This window comes from Neomonachus schauinslandi, chromosome 1, assembly GCF_002201575.2.
Source record: "Neomonachus schauinslandi chromosome 1, ASM220157v2, whole genome shotgun sequence".
Taxonomy (NCBI): domain Eukaryota; kingdom Metazoa; phylum Chordata; class Mammalia; order Carnivora; family Phocidae; genus Neomonachus; species Neomonachus schauinslandi.
Window position 1 is genome coordinate 158,530,059 of NC_058403.1, and position 21,664 is coordinate 158,551,722.

The following is a 21,664-nucleotide window of genomic DNA, read 5'->3' on the forward strand; positions in this document are numbered from 1 at the left end:
TGGGCTTTTCCAGAAGCCAGTGAGGCCCTGTGCTCACTGGCAGTGCTGGGAGTCAGACTCTGCCTCTGCTAACCTAAAGACCGTGGGGCTAAGTCCAGCCCTGTCACCCGCACCCCACCCCCACGGGTGCCTTTCCGGAGCGCCGGCAGACATGGCCACACAGAGACCAGAGGCGCAGGTCGAGGCTGCCCTGAGCCGCCCTCCCAGCCACGGCATGCTGTGGGGAACCACATACCACCAGGAGGTCGTTAAACAGGAAGATTTCTCGCTGGTGCAGTCCAAGTTTCTGGGGCTTATTTGGGTCTGGAACCTCAAAAAGCCGGCAGTAGCAGACCAGCCTCCGGTGGGGCAGAGAGAGCACCTGTGTGGGGAGGGAAGCACTGCTGTCAGTCAGCCCCCTGCCCCTCGGCTGGAGCCCAGGCAGCACACTCGGAACCCAGCCTGTGGGCCTGGCATTCGAGAACGCCCTCTCCCACCAACCGTGCACAGCAGAGCAGACGTGTTTGGATTCCTAGCAGTTCTCCCCGGCTCTTCCTCAGGAGCTCTCCTGAAGGGCCCTGGAAAGCTCCCCTGCTTCTCGTGACACCTCCTTCCTTTCCTTTCCTTCAGGCAGGTCCCAGACTTCTTAGAGCATCACACTCACATGGTAGCCGCGCCCCCCCAAGTGAGAAATTCATGGCCCCTGAGTCCCCATAAAGTGCCTGTCACAGACATAAGCCCGGTAGTCTCTGTCAAGGTTTCTTCAGAGAGTGTCTACTCTAGATGAGGAAACTGAGGCACAGAGAGGTTGAGCAACTTGCCTCAGCCACACAACAGGGAAGGTGTAGAGCCCCTCCTAGAGAATCCCGATGGTTCTGATGCCCGAAAAACCCTGTCCCAAGTCCTGAGCCAGCTGCCACCACTCTGTGGGGCCTGGCCTGGGCCTCCACTCCGAACATGCCTAGCATGGGTTCACGTGAGCCCCCTGCCTGCCGAAGCCCAAGCTGCTCTCAAGGCCAGGTGCAACTTGTACGGTGTCTATGGGCTGTGGTGACAAGCCACCTGGGAGGCCCAGTTATGGCTCTGAGAGCACCCAGGCTCACACAAGAGACAGCAAGTTAGTAAAGGGCCAGGACGTGCTGGGTAGTGTCATGGCAGGCAGGGAGGGTCCACTGTGCAACAGGGCCCCTGGTGCAGGGATGCCCAAGCTCAGCACACCCCTCATTTACCAGTTTCTAAACCCAGGCAGGATAGCAATCCCTTTCCCCAGTCCTCAGATGGGGAGAGAGTGCGTGGCCCAGGCTGGGCGCGCTCAGGGAACGGCCCTGTTTGGAGCAAAAGTACCAAGGGGAGAGGATGGTGAGAGGTGGGGCCGGAGAGGCGGGTGAGGGCAGGTCATGGTCATGGCAGCATCCAGTGGTCTCTCTCTGGGGGAAGCTGGGAAGAGGCGGGAGCAGACAGGTTTGTGACGCCGACTCTCGCAGCACGGGGCTGCCTGGCGAGGAGAGGCAGACACAGAAGGCATGTGCCACGTGACTGCCAGGTTAGCTGTGTGTCCAGGTGCTCCTGGGGTGAGCAGGCAAACCTGCTCCAGGCCGTGGCAGTGGATGTCAGGGGGCAGAGCGTGGGTGGGGTGGGAAGGAGCGTCTGTTTCAGGCACAGTGCCTGCGGGTCTGGGGACAAGCCTTGGCCTCAGTGCTCAGCCGGGCTCGGATGAGAGGGAAGGAGACTATCTGCTCTGGCCTGATGGCACAACCCGCCCCCTGCGGCCACAGTCTCTGGGCCTGTGGAGATTCGAGGCTGGGATAATTATGAAAATCAAATTTCTTAGCGCTCCAGAAATTAATTCAAGCAGTCAGAATTGTAGACCTGGGAGCTAGGGAAGGCAGTGATGTGAACAAAGGACACAGGGGCCACCCACAGGGCGGGATATCAGCCAGAATGTAAAAGCAGAAGGATACTCACACAGCCAAGCCCGTGATGCAAGGATCCAATCTATGCGGGAAACATGAAACAAACAAAGGTATTAATGATCCAAAAAATGCACCTGGGCCTGGAGAGAGCTGACAGGACGACATCCAAGTAGGTAAGCACCCCTCCTGTGGCTCCCATGTCCTCTGTCCAGACATGCCACACACAGTTCTCACAGCCAGAACTCTGAGGGAGCAATGAAGGCATTTCCGGGCCACCAAGAGACCACTGCACAACTCTGGCTGTTGGTTTCTTAAGAGCCGCAGGCTCTCTTTAAATAGAACCCAGAGCCAATGGTTGTGATTCCCAAATAGCAGGGGCCACCCTACACCTGAAGTAATTCCGCCACCCTGCCCCTAAGGGGCCGGGTTCCAAATGGCATCAAGGCCGCTGTCCGAAGCTGAAGCCAGTGAGGTGGGCCCGGGGTCACATGGAGTGGGGGTGGGTGGGAGTGAGGGAGCCAGGGACGCTGGGTCACCACATACCGGCTTCTTCCCCACGATGAGCTTCTCCACCTTCTGCACCTGGGACACGTGGTCCTCATTGGTCTTCAGCTCCCGCTTGCGAATGCGCTCATAGATCCCTATCAGCATCTCCCGGGGAATGTCCTCACCATCGTCCACACCTGGGCAGGAGAACGGCAGCCAGGTGTCAGGGAGGGCCAGGGCCTGGGTGGCGGTGGCAGCACTGAGCTTCGGGCCCCAGGCTCACCCCTCATTTACCAGTTTCTAAACCCAGTCAGAATGGTGATCCCTTTCCCCAGTCCTCAGCAGAACCCACAGCCACTGAACATCTTCAGTCCATTACAAAGTGTCTCAGAATCCTTCCACCAGGACCAGGCCAGCACAGCCATGCTCCGAGGGCTTTATGCATATCAGCTTGCTAACAGGGCTGTGCCCAAGTTCTTGCTTCACCCCTGACTAGCCATGTGACTGAATCTCTGAGCTGGGGCCAGGATGTGCTGGGTAGTGTCATGGCAGGCAGGGAGGGTCCTGCCATGGACTTTGAGAGCAGCTTGGCCTTCAGAAGGCAGGGGGCTCACAGGGGGACTCACAGACAGAGGGTCCTATTTGAAGTGGACCACCAAGAGCACCACTGGTGGCTTCCCGGAGATCTTGTGGGGAAGCCAGAGCAGCCCTGGTGTTTCCCAGAAAGTGAGAATTCCGTGCACCTGCTGCTAGCTGTCATTCACGTCACATGCGCAGACGCTGGGGGCCCGGCTTTGAACCCGGGTTGCTCTGACAACAGGCACGTACCCTTTCTGCTAAACCCTGAAAAACTGCTGTGAGGAAAACTCAGCCCCACTCAGGAGAGAAACGCAAACCCACACCTCAGACCGCAGGCTGGCGAAAATCCAGGGGTTTGGTAACTGGTGCTGTTGGCGAGGCTCTGGGAAGGGGCCTCTCACACATTGCTGGTGGGACTGGGGCGTGGGTCCGTCCCTGAGCTGGGCCACTTGCCTGTCACAATTATAAACTCAAACCCCCTCTGGGCCACTGATTGCGTTTGGGGGGAATTTATCCCACGGGACAGGATACGCAAAAAGCTGACTCATTGCAGCATGGTTTCCAAATAGCAGAAGACTGGAATTCACCCATTTACCCATTGATAGGAGACTGATTAATACATCACTGCACAGGAGGGCAATGAAATACCACACATGTGCCAGGAAAATGAGCAAGGCCATAGGGAACTGACATGGAAACATTCTCTTAGATTTGTTAAATGAGAAAAGCAAGGTGCCAAACAGACGAGGGTAAAACTAGTCACGCATGTTAGTACTTGCGCGAGCAGAGGGGCTCTGGTCGGTATACCAGGGACTGAATGACCTGGGCACACGGAGGGGTGGGAAGGGCTCCACCACAGACCTTTCCTACTTTTTTTTTTTTTAAACAGACTATTTTTTTAGAACTGTTTTTTGTTTTGTATATGTTTTTTACAAGATTTTATTTATTTGTCAGAGAGAGAGCGAGCCCAAGCAGGGGGAGTGGCAGGCAGAAGGAGAAGCAGGCTTCCTGCTGAGCAGGGAGCCCGATGCGGGGCTTGATCCCAGGACCCTGGGATCATGACCTGAGCCAAAGGCAGACACTTAACCGACTGAGCCACCCAGGCGCCCCTAGAACTGATTTTTAGAGCAGTTAAGTCCACAGCAAAATTGAGGGGAAAGCACAGCGATTTCCCCATAACACCTGCCTCCCCTGCATCCCACTACCAACCTCCCCCATCAGAGTGGTATATTTATTACAATCAGTGAAACTACACTGACACATCATTCACTCAAAGTCCACAGTTTACACTGGGATTCACTCTTGGTGTTGTGCATTCGATAATAAATGTTTAATGGCGCATACCCACCATCGTGGAGTCAGACGGGAGAACGTCACTGCCCTGAAACTCCCCTGGGCTGCACCTACTCGTACCTCCCTCCCTCCAACCCCCAGCACCCACGGATCTTTTATGTCTCCATAGTTTTGCCTTTTCTGGAATGTCATATAGCTGTGGCCTTTTCAGAACTGGTTTCTTTCACTCAGTAATATGCATTTAAGGCTCCCCCAGGTCTTCTCATGGCTCGATAGCTCATTTCTTTTTAGTGCTGAATAACAGTCCGTTGTCTGGAGGTGCCAGTTTATGTATTCGTTCACCTACTGAAGGACATCTTGGTTGCTTCAAGTTTTGGCAACAATGAATAAAGCTGCTATAAATATCCGTGTGCAGGATTTTGTGTGGACATATGTTCTCAACTCCTTTGGGTAAATAGCAAGGAACGTGATTGCCAGGCTATATTACTTTCTGTTTTTTTTTTTTTTTTTAAACTATGTGAGGATAATACCCATTCAAAAAAATCAATCTAGGGAATTTAAGAACAAATATCAATAAAATAAAAGCATTGCTCATCCGGCTTCCATGCTGGTGAGCTATTCCTCCCCCACCCATCTTCCAACCCCCCAGAGGTGGTCCTGCTGCTGGACCTACTGGGTGAACTGGGGTGAGCAATTCCAGAGAAAATGTGTCCAGTGTAGGTTGGGTGGGGGGGAAGGTTTCCTCTATAAAGAACAAGCTGGATGTCCGCCCAGTGCAGAGCACCAGGTGGGCTTGGGGAGACTAGAGGCCTTCCCCCCACTGTCATGCACCTACTGTGTGATCCTGGGCGAATCCCCTCCCTCTCTGCCTTGGTTACCCTTCTGGAACACAAGGAAGATGGAACAGAACACTCCCGAGTTCCTGGCTGGAAAAGATGGGATTTGGTGGGAATGGCCCAGGGTTAGAAGAGAGAACCAGCAGCTTGCTCCACTGAGAAGTGGGATGATAATGCCCAACCCCCCTGCCCCAGACTGCTGGAATGGTCACATGCAAGGGTGGTACAAACCACAGGGCCACTGACATGAGGGTGGCTGCCTGGCAGTATCTGACCCAGCAACCCCATCCTTCCCCTGGCTTTCTTTCCTCTTGGCTAATCATTTCTGGCTCCCCCTGTGGTTCCCAATACTGGGCGGTGGTGGGGGGCGGGGTGTCCCAATTACGTGGATGAGGTTTCCAGGCAGAAAAAAAAATCACAGTCAAATCACAAAGACCCTTAAACTCCCCCGGGGTCGCCAGCAGCATGTCGTGTACAGCCTGCTTTCTGCACCCTGAGGCCACACAGGATTCTGTGAAGACCAGAATCAGGCTGAGCCCTGTGAGGAGCGAGGTCTAGGGTTGATAGAGGAGCACACATCCCTGCGTGCACATCAAAGCATCTGCTGGCCGTGCTCTCGTGCTGACTTGCGATTAAGGAAGTTCCTAGACTCCTTAGCTTCCTAGAAGCTCTAGCTGAGACCTGAATTCCCTGGGGCCCACAGCACCCCTTAGACCTAGCAGAGGGCCACACACCTTGAGTGCTCAGTGCAGGGAATGGCCATCATCTGGGTGGTCTGAACCAAGCCCTGACTCCCCAGCTGGGAACAGGGGGCAGCCCGGCCAGCTCTGGGTGGGCATCCCATTAGCCGGCTTGTTGCAGGGGTGCCCACCACCAGGGGGCGTGCTAGGACAGTTCAAATCCCAGGAGGGTCCTCCTGTCCTAGGAGAGGGGATGACAGAGCAGGGGCTTTGTAGGAAAAAAGGACAAGAGGAGTACATTTAAATGGCTCAACAAGCTCACAAACTTGGGACCTGATTTAAACCAGCTTTTTCCTTTTTTAAAAACATGACACCCTCAGGGGTGCCAGGGTGGCTCAGTCGGTTAAGTGTCTGACTCTTGATTTTGGCTCAGGTCATGATCTCAGGGTCATGAGATTGAGCCCCATGTTGGGTTCCATGCTGGACGCAGAGCCTGGCTAAGATTCTCTCTCTCCCTCCGCCCCTACCTCCCTCTCTAAAAAAAATGTATGTGTGTGCGTGCATATATCTACACACACTTACATGTATACATACCGAACACCTGACACCCTTTCTAAGGGGAGCTCAGCCCGCTGCAGCTGGAGTTTCCCCAGGAGAGGGACATAGTCCCTCCTCTTCCTTCCAGAGACTCCAGGTACACGAGGACATGCTATCCAGCTAACACAGTGCCATCTGGGAGACAGCTGTCCTCTTTTCAATGCCTTTCCTCCACAATGACACCAGGAAGGCCTCCCTTCCCCCTGCCCACCTTAGCACCTCAGCCTTGGGGCTCGGCCAGAAGCAGCTCTGGTGCTTTCGTCCACTGAATTCATTTTTATAGTGACTGCCTAAGTGTGCCAAATGATACGGGCTTCCTGTTTATAGCGATGATGGAAAGTTCCTCTAAAACACACACACACACACACACACACACAGGCAAGTCGGTTTCACAAGGAACGTGGAGCGTAGGAGAGGGAGGCAAGCAGTGACGGGGACGGGGTGGGCCAGCCCCGCCTGCCCGGGGTACCCAGCACCCGGGCTCCAGGCTGCTCCTTCACATCCCCCGATCTGGCCCTAGTGGGCCCTCCCATGCTGGGCCGAACTTTCTTAGGCCTGGCGCCCCCTCTCCACCTCCACCTGTCAAAACCCTGTGCGTCCTTCCTCCACAAGTGAGGTTCGTGGCACCACGAGACCCAGTCTGTGCTCCCACCGCGCGTGTCGCTGACCGTCATGGCTGTCAGCACTCCTCAGGGTCATTTGTGCCGTGTTTGTGGAAGGACGGGGTGTGCGGGAGCCCAGCCCCACCCTGGCTCCGCCTGTGGCCTGGCTGGGCACGTGCTCTAAGGGACGGCTGAACGCCAGAGCCCCGGGCCCAGGCCGGCTCACCTCGCAGGTTCTTGACGAAGTCCTCCAGCTTCATCTTCCGCTCAGGTTTGACGTTGGGGCTGTACATGTCTGTGTTGAGCAGGATGATGGCGAACGCCAGGATGAAAATGGTGTCTGGGTTCCGGAACTGCCGAACCACCCCGGGGTTGCAGATGCAGTACCGCTGGCTGGGGGCCGGGAGAGGGAGAGGGAGCAGGGTTAGGACCTCTTTAGTCAGGGCAGGACGCAGGTCTGCCCCTCCCTCAGGACGGCTGCCGCTGCTCGGGCCCCGGCACTAAACAGCTGAGGCTGGCCACTGCCCTCGGAGCCTCGGTTTGCACATCTGGTCAATGGGGGTAACACCTGCTCCTCCTTACGCTAGTTACAACTCAGCCATCTGTCCTCTAGCTGGCGATAGGGGGTGGGGTGAGGACCGCTACTTCCTGAGGCTGCTGCTTCCTCAGAATTGGATGCAGCCCAGAAGGTGACCAACTTCGGGCCAGTGGGGTATGAGCAGATGGGATGTGGGCATCTTTAAGGATGTACCTTAAAGGGCAGAGTCCACTCTCTTCCCCTGCCTGGAACAGGGATGTGATGGCGGTTGTTGGACATGCTACCTGGGACCCTGAGATGAAAGGAGCCTGGCTCAGGTAGGGGGTGGGTGAGGGGGGCAAACTGGAGAAGAGAAACCATGGGGCACCATGACTAAGGCAGGAGTCATCGGAGCTCAGACGGCATGGGCTTCACTCCTGTCTTCTCCATTAGTGCCGCCACCTCCAGGAAGCCCTCCTGGAAGGAAGTGCCTGAACAACCCCCTCCCAGGGCCCCAGAGTCGTCCTCCTGTTGTGTCCTCATTCCCAACCTTGGTCCCACCACTGGTGATGAGCCCTGAGGGCTGGGTCAGTGGCTGACTCGTGTCTCCCACACCTAGCGTGGGCATGGAGGATCTTACCCAGCCACTGTGCACACAGTCCTGGGAAGAATGACTGTGGGGTGGGTAGCTGACCTTGATTGTGGTCTCTCTGTTGTGCCAGGCACTGGGCTAAGTGTGCCCACACGCCCAAAGTGGTTTAGTCCTTCCACCAGGTAGGTGCTTTTGTGATCACCACGCTATAGGCAAGGATGTGAGGCACAGAGAGGTTAGGTTACCCATGCAAAGTCACATAGTAAGTGACAGAATGGGTGTCAGAGCCAGGCCATCTGGTTCTGCAGCTTGTGCTCTGAGTTACTGTGTGAGATGGGCTGCCCTTTGTGAATGGGCAGACAATGACGACACGGACTCATGAATGAGTGATGCTCATGAGGACCCGGAGGAACACAGACTGTCCAAAAGTCTGGTTCTAGAGATAACCAGCACAGCACCCGGCACACAGAAGGGGCTACTTACTGCCTCATTCCCCAGGCAAGTTGAGGGCCACCTGACCCTGCCCTGGGGACAGGGCTGGAGAGGGGGATTCCGGCCCTGAGCCATGGGCCTCAGAGTCAGGAACTTTCCTCTTCCCGACACCCACCCATGCCCTGCCCTGACCCCAACCTGAATGCCTCGATGAGCCGCTCCACCTTCTGAGCCTCCCCTTGGACCCGGATGTGTGCCTGGAACTTCCTGAGGGCTTCATCTAATTCCATGGCGGAGAAATCCATCTCATCCACCACACAGCTGAAACGAGAGACCAAGGCCCCATGAGGGTCTGCTGCCCGCACAGCCCCTGCTGGCCTTCCTGTTGGGGGCAGAGCACAAAGGAAGCCCATGCAGGGCAGGCCGTGAGCTGCCCAGAGCCAGGGGACCCGGCCGCCTCTTGTCCAGAAGGGCCCTCCGCCTGGCTTCCTCCAATCACTAAACACTTCAGATCACAGCCCAAAGACCCCTGTGCTTCTGGGGGAGTCTACAGACCCCCTGAGACTATAGGAAAATGTTGGTGCCCATATCCCTGTGCGTAGCTTTCTACAGAGGGGCCAGAGCCTGTGGCCTATGGCCGTTCCTGATACAGGCCCTCAGCGTGCACATGACCCAGGGCACAGAACAGCACGCGACCGCAGGAGTCTTCCCGGGCTGTCTGCGAGGGATGCCGGCACAGCCCGCCCATCTTCCCCGGGAGGTCGGGGCTGTCCACTAAGGTCGGGCAGTGACTGTGCACTGAGCCCATCTCCCCACATGGAGGGGCCTGGGTGTCTTTCAAGGGGCACCTTGGAGGCCCTGTGCCATCCTCATCTGCCAATCCGCCAAGGGGAGCGGAGCTTGCAGAAATGGCTGAGCGGGTTTTGTCTGGTTCTCCTCATCCCAGCCCTGCCCTCGCCCTCCGGCACGCCATGCCTTGTTCTCTGAGCCAGACCCCTGAACGGAGAAGGTGGGGTCTGCCCCAGGGACCCACTCAGCAGGCTGTGGTTTCCAGTGTATCTATTTGTAACAAAGCCATGGCCACCCCTGGTGGCACTGCAGAGGCCTCGGCCATAGCGGGCCGTAATCCTCACTGCCAGGGCCCTTGCTCTGGGCTTGGGCATTAACTGCGGCGCCCCCATCCTCGGAGGCTGCTGCAGAGCAGCTGGGGGAGGGCAGGGGCCACACAGGGTAATTTGCTGACTAGCATCTGAGCTGGACGCCTGGTGTGGAGGGTCGGGGGTGGGGGTGGGGTGAGGATCGCTACTTCCTGAGGCTGCTGCTATTTTCTGATGGGGGAGAACAATGCACGGATTTCCTACGGACCAGCGGCTAGCTTGGGGGTGGGGTGGGGGGAAGCCTGGGGGGAGCGCAGGAATGGCTGCAGGGGGTGGGGGGCTGGCCCAAGACCGTCTTAGGCCCAATTCACTAAGGACCTCATCTGCTTTCCCCTGAGCTGCTTCCTGACGCTGGTTTAAAAGGCGGAGAGGGGCGCTAACCATATGAACAATGCAGCAGGCTTTTCCCGCTGAGGGCCGGAACAGAAACGCAAGCAGGGAGAATGCAGCCCAGGGGGGCACATCGGGCCGAGCAAGGGCACAGACGCCATTTGGCTGGCTGTTAGCTTCAGCTGCCGCTGAACACCGTGGCTCACTGTGACCCGTGTGTCTGCGCATGTGCTGGGTGTACGTGTGACTGAATGAGTACAGACGTGTGCATGTGAGTCTGCGTGTGTGGGGGTGGGGGGGACCCGGGCCAGCCCTTCCCTGGGCCCGGGTTTCCTCACATGTATAAGAGGCCGGGGCAGCTGCCCACCTCCTCCCAGGGCAGTGCAGACATGGCGGGCACGCATGTGGCCAGGCTCCTCCTTATGGCGGACATGCCTGGCCCCAGAAGGCCCGCTGCCCACCCCGTTGCCTTTGTTCTTCCATCTGATGAGGCAGGGCTGGACGATGCAAGGTACTGTCCTTGTTACTAATGGTTCGCTCTTTACCCCGCTTTGATTTCTGCTCCTGGCCTACATCTCGGTGTGTAGCTGCCTGGTCAGAAATATCCTCACTGGAGATGCTCCCCTGGGGCCTGAGCCGCCCTATTCCATCCTGTCCCACGGCTTCGGCTCCTCCTCTGTGAGAGGGGCTTAGTGAGACCCGACACCCACCCTTGCATGTTTGAGGACGACACAGGGCCCATACACAGTAACTGCTCTGTAAACCCAAGGGTCCAAGGGCAGGGGGCCTTTCCACTTAGGGCAGTCTCAAGGAGGAATGGGCAAACTTGGGGTACAAGCTGGACAGTGCTTCTCAAAACTCTCAGCAGTTCCCAGGGAGCTGGAAACAGGGTTTTCTGCAGAGTTGCAAGTAGCTGGGAGGGCCGTGGCTACCAGCCATGGTTGGACTCTCACCCCCAGATCTCCCAGGCAGGAGAGGCAGGAGAGATGCAGGGGACGGAGGCACTGGGGTCTCTCTGGGCTCCCCCCGCCCCCGAGGGTGTGTCAGGACAGTTGGCAGTCAGGCTGGGGGACTGAGCTCAGACCTCCAACCCCCCAGTGCTGTAGAGGCTTGGTCCTGCTGGAGAGGGATGGAGGGGCCAAGGGTGCGTGCAGGGGGGCCCCGCAGGGTCAGCGTGTGAGCTATAGCGCCCGGGGGTGGAGGCACGCATGTATGCCTGGCAGGGTGTGATGTGCAAAACCATGTGGGGTGTCTGTGCGTGTCCAGGAGCAAGAAAGAGCTAAGGGGAGGATTCGGTGTGTGTTCCAGCGAGCAGGGTGAGCCTGACACCGCGTGTGTGCAGGTCCACCCCCCCACCCCCCCCAGCCCCAGAACTCACTCGAGCACGTCTCGGTTGAACTGTTTCTGCCGGTTGCCCAGGAACTCGCCGATCATCTGCCTGCTGAGGCCCTTGCGCTGCAGCAGGAAGTGGGCTACCCCCACTGGCGTGTCAGGCACAAAGCCACGCTCGATGAGGTACTGGACGCCCTTCTCAGGCTTCCTAGGGGCGGGACGAGAGACAGGCTCAGCCCTGGCTGCCCCAACCCCTCCTGGCTTGCCCTCCTCCCTGGGTACTCCAGGTGCCCTGTCCCGGTCCGCCGGAGGAACCCAGAACTGCCCAGACCCTGCACTAGGCATAGGCTGGGACTGGGCCATCAGCCGGAGCAGGGACTGTCCCCACCCCCCTCGTGTTCTGCACTGCCCCAAACGCGCCTCAGTGTAGAAGTCACTGTCCTGTGTCTCACTGCCAGGCAGACTGGAACCCTTTGCCCAACACAAACTGGCCTGCCCTCCGCCCACTGATCACCGTTTCTAACACGCGCTGAGCCCTTACTCTGAGCACCGCTGCCTAGGCACCCTACGCCCACTAACTTCTCACACTCCTCCTGGGGGTCAGCACTCTTGTTACCTGGGCTGTTGAGGAGCCTGACGGCCGCGTGACCTTGCCAGCAACCTCTACTACCTTTGTTGTAAGGACTGCCTGAGTTAACAGTCAGGTGCCTAGAACGATGCGTGCAGTAAAGCACCATGGAAGGTTCTCATGACTAGCCCCAATTTACAGGAGAGGAAGTGAAGGTGCAGCATTGACCCTTCCTGGGCAAAGGAGTTTCTGGGAAGGGCTGGGCTGGCCCTGCAGGGCTGAGTGAGTCCACCTGCGCTGGGAGCCATGGGGCCCGGCCGGGCTGTGGTGGAGGGAGGCCCCCTCAGGGGCTCGGCAGGGGTCCAGCCTGGCCCTTTCCTCCCTTTGGGCCTCTGTCCTCTTGCTGGTCTGTGGCATGGTACAGGCTTGGCTGACCTCACAGGGTGGTGTGAGGGGGCCGCATGTATGACCCTTGGAAAGCAGGTGTCCTCTGACAACCCCAGAGCCTCAGACGGGCCTGAGGAGCCGTGGAACCCTTGCGGTGTACCCAGCACCCGTGTAGGGGGTGAGGGGAGCTGGGCCCCACCGCTTGCCCTGGCAGGTAGAGATCAGTGTTTTGCTATCCCCTAGCAGCCTGGCAGTGAGAGTGGGTATCCACCTGTCCCCATAAACCATGCGGCTCCGGACTGACAGCAGCATCCAGCACATACTGTATTTCTACCTGCAAGCAAAAGCAGAGCTCCTGCTGCAAGGTGACCTTGCTATTTTTACCCCAGGATAACCACACACCCTAACATCACCTTCAGGAGTTTGGCAGGGAGCGGCTGCTGGCCAGCTGGGTCCTGGCACGGCTCCCCCAGCCCTGTCACATACCCCATTCCCTCCCGAGGACTCTGGGGTAGCCAACCAAGAGCTGCCCCAGCCCCTCGGCTGCTCACGCTCCCTCACTGCCCTGCTCCATGCCAGCCCCAAGGGGCCCCGCCCGTGCCCACTTCCCTCTTCCTCAACTTCTAGGTCAGAGGTCACCCCGGCAAGCCCACAGATATCTCTTCTTTCGCTTACACGACATTAGCGAAAGGAATTCTAGTGAGTTGCCAACATGTAGAAATTGGGAGAGCTCAAACCAGAATCCAGATTTCCGGCTTCTCTTGAAAAATCAGGCCATCTGGCACTTCTGGGCCTGTGCCCCTGTGTGGCCATGACTGGAGAGCTGAGCTGGGCTGGGCCGCCCCACTCAGGCACCCTGTGTCAGCCACCCAGCCTGGGGGCCCAGATCCAGGCCCGGCCTGCTTCCCCGGGGGGCTGGCTGCCCTCCCCACTAGGCCCCCTCCTGTGTTTCTACACAAACGTCACACAGCATCTTGGACTGCAGGATATGGAGCAGAACGCAGCAGGAGAGTGGAACACACCACAGGAAGGAGAGTCTTACAAGGGACCAATGGAATGCGGATTCTTCACAGATTAAGTACCCAGAGTCTACTTTTTGCTAGGTACTGCTCAGGAACACCTTACAATGGCAGGCTCTAATCGTTGGTCTAAACGACAAAGGGACTGAATGATCGCTGGAGGGCAGAGGAGGGGCTCCTGCAGGTGAATCTGAGGCTTTCTCTGAGCAGGTGACCCTGGGCAGTAACCTAAGTCATTAGGGAGCTTTCTCGGTGGAGGCAACAGTGAATGCAAAGGCCCTGAGGTGACAAAGGGTTTTGCATGATCCAGGACCAGAAAGCTATTCGCCAGGGCAGCTGAGAGTAGGGGCCCCTGGGGGAGGGGAGCTGTGCAGGCCACAGGGGTAATCTGGTCTTCCTCTGAGTTCAATGAGAAGCCCTAGAGTGTTATGAATCGGTCAGAGAAGGAACCATGCTCTATAAAGAGCAAGGCTAGGTCCGAAGTGCGAGCTCCTCGAGGAGCTTCCCACAGGCATCCGGCTTACAAGGCAGGAGGTGGAGAGAAGCAGCCGTTTTCGAACACTGCCTCAGAGTAGGGATGACAATAATTGCTGGTGGACCCGAGTTTGAACCTGATGACTCCAGCTCCGAGTCTGAACCCGATGTGGGAGGGACTGGTTCCACCTGGCAGGTTTCCAAGTGAGATCACAGGAGAGAGGAATCTGAACTCACTGGGCCTTGACCAGTGACCAGGAGCTTGCTGAGCAACTGAAAGGAGGGATGTGGCGGCAGGAGGTGCAGGTAAGGAGCTGGGGTCGGGGGTGCGGGCCAGACCGGGAGCTCCAGGGTCAGGATGAATATGGCTGTCAAAGGAAGCCTCTGGAAGGCTTTATGCAGGGGAGTGGCCCAGCCTTCACCATCCTCTTCAGCCAGTGCACTGGACATCTGATGGTGTGAGTCCCCTGCCTGTCAGGCCCTTGCTGGCCCTGCCCACCTTGACAGGACAGTGAGGCCCCGAGTGTGCTCTTGGGGGGCCTGCCAGGCAGGGGTCCTCGACCCACCTGCTCCCTCACAGAGCTCCATGCTGATGGAAGGGGCACGTGCCCTGGATCCTGCTAAGCGGCACACACAGTGACTTGCTGGGTGAAGGGATGTGAGGAGATGAGTCATTAGTGCTGCCCACCCTTGTGGCAGTTAGGGGACCACATGGCCAATGCACTGTGAGAGAAGGGTGTGTGGCACTCCCTATGGGAGCCTCATGATCCCTGATGGCGCCTTCCCTTGACCCAGGGACCCAGGGAGCCCACCTGGAAAGGACGCCCCTGCTGTCTCGTCCCTGGGAGACTTGATGAGCACAGCCCTTGGCCAGCCAGTGACGGATGCCGACGCGACAGGGTAATAACCCGGGCTGTGTCAGCATGCCAGAGCCCACCCAGACTGGCTAAGAAGGGTGAGTCTGGCTAGGAAACTAGGTCACCGGGTGTCTAGTTCCACCCCAAGGCACAGACACAGTGGTGGGGCTGTCTCCTCCCCAGCTGTGGCCTTACATTTCCTTCCTTAGGAGGGTGCTGCGGGACTTCTGTCTGGAACCCCAGGCCCTAAAGACACAGAAGAGGACACAGACTGGGGCTCATCCGGCTCCCGATCCTTAGGTCCAGCGAGGGCCGGGCTCACACAGAGCACACCCAACAGAAGCCCTGGAGAAGGCATGGCTTCGCCGGTGTCACCAGGACCCTGTTTTAAAACCTTCCAGGGCCTTCCAACCCCTGCAGGACAAGATCCAGGCTTTCTGCCCCCGGATTCACTTCTTTATTCATTCCACAAACATCTATTGAGCCCCTGTTCTGGGCCAGGGGTTGTGCTAGCACGCCTGTGGTCCAAAGTCCCCATCCTTGAAAAACACCTTGAAAAAGCATGGTAAAGGAGGGAAATAACCTCCCGGGATATAGAAATACAGCACAGGGGTCACGGGCATGTTCTCTGGAGTCAAAGGCCTGCACTCATACCCAGGCTCCACTTACAGGCTGGGGCAAGTTACTTAATCTCCCCGTGCCTCAGCTTTCCCGTCTGTATAACGGGGTCAGCAACAGTGCACACGGCAGAGGTACTGTGAAGGTTAAATGAGTTAATGCCTCTGAGACTTCAAAAAATACTGTTGGTCCTATGGCTCCAAAAGGAGGGTCAACAACAAGCAGAACTAAACCAAAGCGTTGCCATGGGAACCTGGAGAAGGCGTGTACTTTGGCTGGAAGGGGCGGGAGGGATGATCAGGAAAGGCCTCCCTGGGGAGGTGGCATTGAACCTGGAGCCGGGAAGAGGGACCCCGCTAGAAAGAATGATCAGTGCAAAAGCTGTATTTGACTCGTAAGGCAAAGACGGCACAGGAAGGTCAAATAACTTGGCTCCAGGTTGCCAGGCGACAGAAAGCGTGCCGGGAGTTTCAACCCACTCCTCTGCTCCGAGAAGCCCCCCAAAGTTTCACTCTGCTGTCCCCCACCCTCACTGCTGCTGAAAAGCCAATCTATCCAGCTGCTGAGCCAGCTCGCTTCTCTAAAGGGCCCAGAGTCAATAGGTGCCAAGGGGGACACTTGCACCATCCACACCTGATCTGCCCCTGCGTTCTGGGCCCCCCTGTAAAGGGTCCTTGAAAGGCGTCAGCAGGACAGGCTGGAGTGGAAGAGGCCACAGCTTGGTCCTGCTGTCGGTCGCCAGGCGGGGCCGGCTTTGCTCCATGTCAGCTGCTGATTCAGACTTGGCTGTGATAGGCGAGTGCGTGCAGACCGCACCAGTGGCGTCTCTCACGTGCATCTCCTGTCCCCGGGCCGCCAGCAGTCAGTGGGGACGCCGAGCTTGTGGGGCTCCAGGAGGGCAGTTACAAGGCTGGGCACCACACTTATGGATCACCCACTTGCTGGAGTCCCAAGCTGAGTGCTTTGCAGGCTCTTGTCCCAGTAGGGGTCTGCATGTCAACAACGGGCTTCTCCTGTCGTTTCTAGTTGCCAACGGATTTCTCCTGTCGTTTCTAGTTGCCCGAGCAGCTGAAGAGACATGCAAGTGGGCAGCTGTCCACACCTCCCTGCCTGGCATCTAGCTGGCCTCCGGATTTCCCACCCCACCCACTCTGTCCCCCTGACCCCACGGGCTGACCTCACTCCCAGCCTGGCCAGTCAGAGTCCCGAATCCTGCCGAACACCACGAGCAGTTTGGAGCGAGCCAGCAGGGGCCGACGAGAGAGGAGAAGCGCTCTTCCTGCCGGGGTTGCTGTGAGGCTGAACCATGACCCCGGGACGGCTGGCAGGCCTCCTGCCCTGGTGGGGCACTGGCAGAAGACGACTCTGGGGAAAACGGCCTGGAGATGCCCAGCAGCTTTTCAGGTCCAGAACCAGTAAGGCCTCTGCTTACACCAGTCTGACTGGGTTCCTGTCACTTGCAATGGAGAAGGCCCTGATTAACAGAGACCAACACAGGGTCTGTTTACCTATGGTGCCCGAGGATCCTCTGCGGTCAGAAGTCTGAGCCGTCCCTGTGACTGGTCTCAGCTGACCACGGGAGGAGGGACTCAGCAAGTTTGGTACTTGGACAATCTCTGCATGTCTCGAAGTGCCCTTCAATTCCGTAATCCAGGCTCAAATGCCCCCAGTGTCCTACAAAGGAGTGACGGCCTTCCATCTGCTCACAAAGTTCCAGGGCCAGCAAGCTCACCACCTCTTCAGACTGTATTTCATGCAGCTCTGATTTTTACAAAGCTCTTCCTGATGCCGGGAGCGCAAGCTGAATGGGGCTTGCCCTTACTATAGAGAGAAGGTGGAGGAATTCCTTCAACATGACTGTCTGCCCTGCAGGGCTTGCCTTGGCACGGTTTTCTTCCCTGAGAGACTCAGCACCAGCCACCCCGGACCCAGGACACGGCCACGGACCCCCAGGGCTGTGAGGGTGGTGAGGGCCATGGGCTGGATGGGTAGCTCATGTCCAGGGGAATGGGAACCCAGCCTCCTTCTTAGTAGCTCAAAGTGCTCCAAAGAGAGCTGATCTTTCACCGGAACGCTGGAGCCAGCATGTCTGGCTCTGTGGCCTCGAGCTAGCACCTGACCTCTCTGAGCCCTGGCTCCCTAGAGCCAAGTGTCACAGGGTCACTGTGAGGATTCAGTGAGCTGACGCACATGAAGTGTTCCGCACAGTGCCTGGGACCTGGTATGTTCATATGGGCTGGCTGTTGTCATTGGTATTTTCATTACTCACAAGAAACACCTCACACGTGAGGAGCACAGAGTTGGGGCTAGCAGATCGGGAGCCCACCCCCAGCTCTGCTGCTCACTGACAGAGGCCGGCCCAGCTCTGTGGCCTCTGAGCCTGCTTCCCATGCAGGTAGAGAGCAGCTGACTGCCCAGGGATGCAGGAAGGGTGAAATCTCGGAGCACCCCAGACTCACACCAGGGCTCTCCGCCTCCCTCCTGCAGAAAGGAATGACAGGCAGGGGGGCACCCGGCAGGCCCCAGGGGCTGGGCCCTAGGTGGGAGGGAGGCTGGGCTGCAAGGGACCCCAGGGGCCCCCCTGAACAGCTCCCGGCCCAAGCCAAGAGTCTTAGCACACCATCACAGCGAGGGGTTGTTGAGGCCCTACCTTACATGCCCCCCAGAGACGAGGTAATCACTCATGGACGAGGGCAGCTCTGGGGATGAGCCCACTCTTCCAGAGGTGGGAGAAGTCTGGCCTGGTCCACCTGGGACAAGGCTGCCTGGGGCTACAGTCACCTGGGCTTTTGCCAGAGCGAGAGGGGCATGAAAGAGGTGACTGACGCACTGAGGCCCGTGTCCCTGAGCATGTGTGTGGAGCACAGGAAGAGGGGACCCCATCAGGGCTATGGGGGTACTGACCCAGGCTCCTGCCGCTGTGGCGGCCCAAGGACCACCGCTCCAGGGCCATGCGGCCTCCCGTGGGTGGTGTGGCTTTGCCTCCTGAGCTCTCCGTTTACCCCCGTGGCCCAGTGAGCTGATGGGGGTACATGCGGCTACACGCGCAGTGGCCGTTCCCACACTGGAGCCGGTGGGGCGGTGGGAGTTCTAGCCTGCCCACCCCGCTGGCTGTGTGACCTCAGGCAGGTGACCCGCGTGGGACCTCCGTCTACCTGTCTGCACAATGGGGTTAGTAAGAGGCTCTATCCCCCAGGAGAACGGGACTTAGAGCAAGACAGCTTGTGGAACAGTGTCTGGCACAGGCTAAGCACATGGAACTATCAGCCACTGCCGTTACCTTTGACTGTTCTCTGTCGGGAAGGCCTACTCCTAGAAGGAGGTGGGAGGCCGGGCAGGCCCGGGAGGCAGTTGGGGGTGCGGGCCAGGGTGGGAGGCTGGGGAGGGAGGTGGTGAGGGCTGAGCTGGGAGGAAGCCTGGTGCACTCTCCCAGCCCCGGAGCCTCCCTAGTGGGCAGGGGGCAATTTCACATGGAGTCCACTGGCACCTGCCACTGGAGGCCAGCCACCCCACTCTGCCCCACACCCCGAGTGGAGCCAGACCTGCTGCTGACTGTCCCTCAGTGCTCTAGACCGGCACTGTCCATGAGCACAATCTGCGGCGACCGAACTGTGCTAGATCGGTGCCGTCAGGCACGGCGGCCGAGCACCTGCACGGTGGCTAGGGCGCCAGAGGCACTGGATTCGTGTTAAGTTTCAATGAACTTTAACTTCAGTAGCCACCTGTGGCCGGACCGCAACGCTGTAAAAACACAGACTCCCCCAAGTGATCTCTGAGCTGAAGGCAACACCGGCAAAAAGTCGGCCGGGGTTGCTCGTGGGTCTTACTAAGCGGATTCCAAAATTCACATGGAAGAATACCCAGCCAAAAGAGCCGAGACGATTTTTAAAAAGAACAAAAGAGGGGGTTTTGCCCTCATAAGAAAACATGTGAAACCCAAGTCTGATGCTCGTGGAGGAACGAACAGGTCCTGGAACGATTAATGTGGAGCTTCGCAAGCATCTGATCTGTCCCGGGCCCCTAAAACACTGCCTGGTGTGTTGCAGGCGCTCAATAAATAGCTGCTGAATGAATGAAAAGGTCCCATTCATGTAGGAATTGGAACTTCAAGTCAACGAAGAAAGGACAGACTGTTGAGTAAATAGTTTGGAAACAACTGGCTAATCTTTACAGAATAATAAAAGTTGGGGTACGCCTGGGTGGCTCAGATGGTTGGATGTCTGCCTTCAGTTCAGGTCAAAATCCCAGGGTTCTGGGATCGAGTCCCGCGTTGGGCTCCTTGCTCAGCAGGGAGCCTGCTTCTCCCTCTGCCTGCCGCTCCCCCTGCTTGTGCGCTCTCTGACAAATAAATAAGTAAAATCTTAAAAAAAAAAAAAAAAAAAAGTTGGACCCCCTCATCTTGTGTGGTTCTCCAAAACAAATTTCAGCTTTAAGTCCTAAAGGGCATGCAAATACACTAAAGAAAATATTTTTAAAACTATACTTATGATTTGGGGCAGAGCCCCTTTTAATTATTATTATTATCACTGTATTGATGATTTGGGGCAGGCCCCTTTTAATTATTACTATTTTTATTATTATTATTTTTAAGTAGGCTCCATGCCCAGTGTGGAGCCCAATGCAGGGCTTGAACTCACGACCCTGAGATTGTGACCTGAGTTGAGATCAAGAGTTGGACACCTAACCGAATGAGCCACCCAGGTGTCCCCATGGGCAGAGCCCCTTTTATTTTATTTTTTATTTTTTATTTTTTTAAAGATTTTATTTATTTATTTGACAGAGAGAGAGACAGAGAGAGAGCACAAGTAGGCAGAATGACAGGCAGATGGAGAGGGAGAAACAGGCTCTCTGCTGAGCAGGGAGCCAGATGTGGGGCCTGATTCCAAGACCCCAGGAGCATGACCTGAGCCGAAAGCAGCCGCTTAACGGACTGAGCCACCCAGGCACCCCGGCAGAGTCCCTTTTAAAATAAAAAACATGAAAGCCAAAGAAACAAAACAAGAAAATACGAATTTAGCTAATTAAAATCTTCCTGTACAGCATGGTGACTGTGCTTAATAATACTGGATTGTATATCTGAAAGTTGCCAAGACAGTAAATCTTAAAAGTTCTCATCACAAGGAAAAAAAATTCTAACTATATGTGGTGAGGGATGGTAACAACTTCTTGTCATCATTTTGCAATATACATAAAAATTGAATCATTACCTTGTACATCTGAAACTGATGTTAGATAGCAATTATCTCAATTTTAAAAACACAAAAAATTAAAAAACTTGTGTTAGATGAAAGAGCACAAAGTTAAAAGACATATATATCTGAGAACCACTGAACTGTATACTTTATAAGGGTGAATTTTACAGTATGTGAATTAGATCTCAAAAGAAAAAAATTTTAAAGACAAGTGACAGACAGAAAGAAAATGTTTATAATTACAAAGGATCAGTATCCCCGACAAATAAAGAACTACTAGTAAATCAACATGACAAATAACCTGAGAGAAAAATGAGCAAAGAATATGAACTGGGGGGGCCTGGCTGGCTCAGTTGGAGGAGCATGCAACTCTTGATTTCAAGGTTGTGAGTACAAACCCCATGTTGGGTGTAGAGATTACTTAAAAAGGGGGAGGGGCCTGGGTGGCTCAGTTATTAAGCATCTGCCTTAGGCTCAGGTCACAATCCCAGGGTCCTGGGATTGAGCCCTGCATCGGTCTCCCTGCTCCGTGGGAAGCCTGCTTCTCTCTCTCCCACTCCCCCTGTTTGTGTTCCTTCTCTCGCTGTGTCTCTCTCTGTCAAATAAATAAAATCTTAAAAAAAAAAAAAAAGAGGGGCGCCTGGGTGGCTCAGTTGGTTAAGCGACTGCCTTCGGCTCAGGTCACGATCCTGGAGTCCCGGGATCGAGTCCCGCATCGGGCTCCCTGCTCAGCGGGGAGTCTGCTTCTCCCTCTGACCCTCCTCCCTCTCATGCTCTCTGTCTTTCATTCTCTCTCTCTCAAATAAATAAATAAAATCTTTAAAAAAAAAAAAAAAGAAGCTGGGAAATGCAAACTAAAATGACCAAGAGACAACTATGTCTACCCTTTGATTGGGGGTGGGGAGAGAACACTGAGTGTCGCCAAGCATATGGGAGAAAGAGGACCTCTCAGATCCACAGGCAGAAGAGAGGAAATGGGTAGAGCCCCCTTTTAAAGAGTAAGTTTCCAGTGAAAAACTTGCCTACCTAATTCCGCTTTTAGCTAGCTTCCCTACAGACTCTCTTGGGAGTGTATGTAAAGAATAGATCCACACTCCTTGTCATCTATGGTTGGTAGTTATGAAGAAGTGGAAGCAAGTGGCCATGTCAGTAATATGGATAGCCACACCAGGGACCACTACACAGCAGCAGGCGGGAGGGGGAGGGAGGTGGCCCATGCACACT

At 56.3% G+C, this 21,664-nt stretch overlaps 1 protein-coding gene across 2 annotated transcripts in view; it reads right to left on the bottom strand.

The window, feature by feature from the left end:
- The window catches only part of IQSEC1 (IQ motif and Sec7 domain ArfGEF 1), a 387,553-nt gene that overhangs the window by 14,359 nt on the left and 351,530 nt on the right, over nucleotides 1-21,664 (bottom strand). For both annotated transcript variants that reach the window (XM_044920968.1, XM_044920976.1), the window contains 6 exons: nucleotides 11,372-11,533; nucleotides 8,705-8,827; nucleotides 7,192-7,358; nucleotides 2,436-2,575; nucleotides 1,945-1,974; nucleotides 236-361 (listed from right to left, as the gene is read on the bottom strand). In XM_044920968.1, the coding sequence (XP_044776903.1) occupies nucleotides 236-361; nucleotides 1,945-1,974; nucleotides 2,436-2,575; nucleotides 7,192-7,358; nucleotides 8,705-8,827; nucleotides 11,372-11,533 (748 nt within the window). The remainder of the gene's footprint in view (nucleotides 1-235; nucleotides 362-1,944; nucleotides 1,975-2,435; nucleotides 2,576-7,191; nucleotides 7,359-8,704; nucleotides 8,828-11,371; nucleotides 11,534-21,664) is intronic.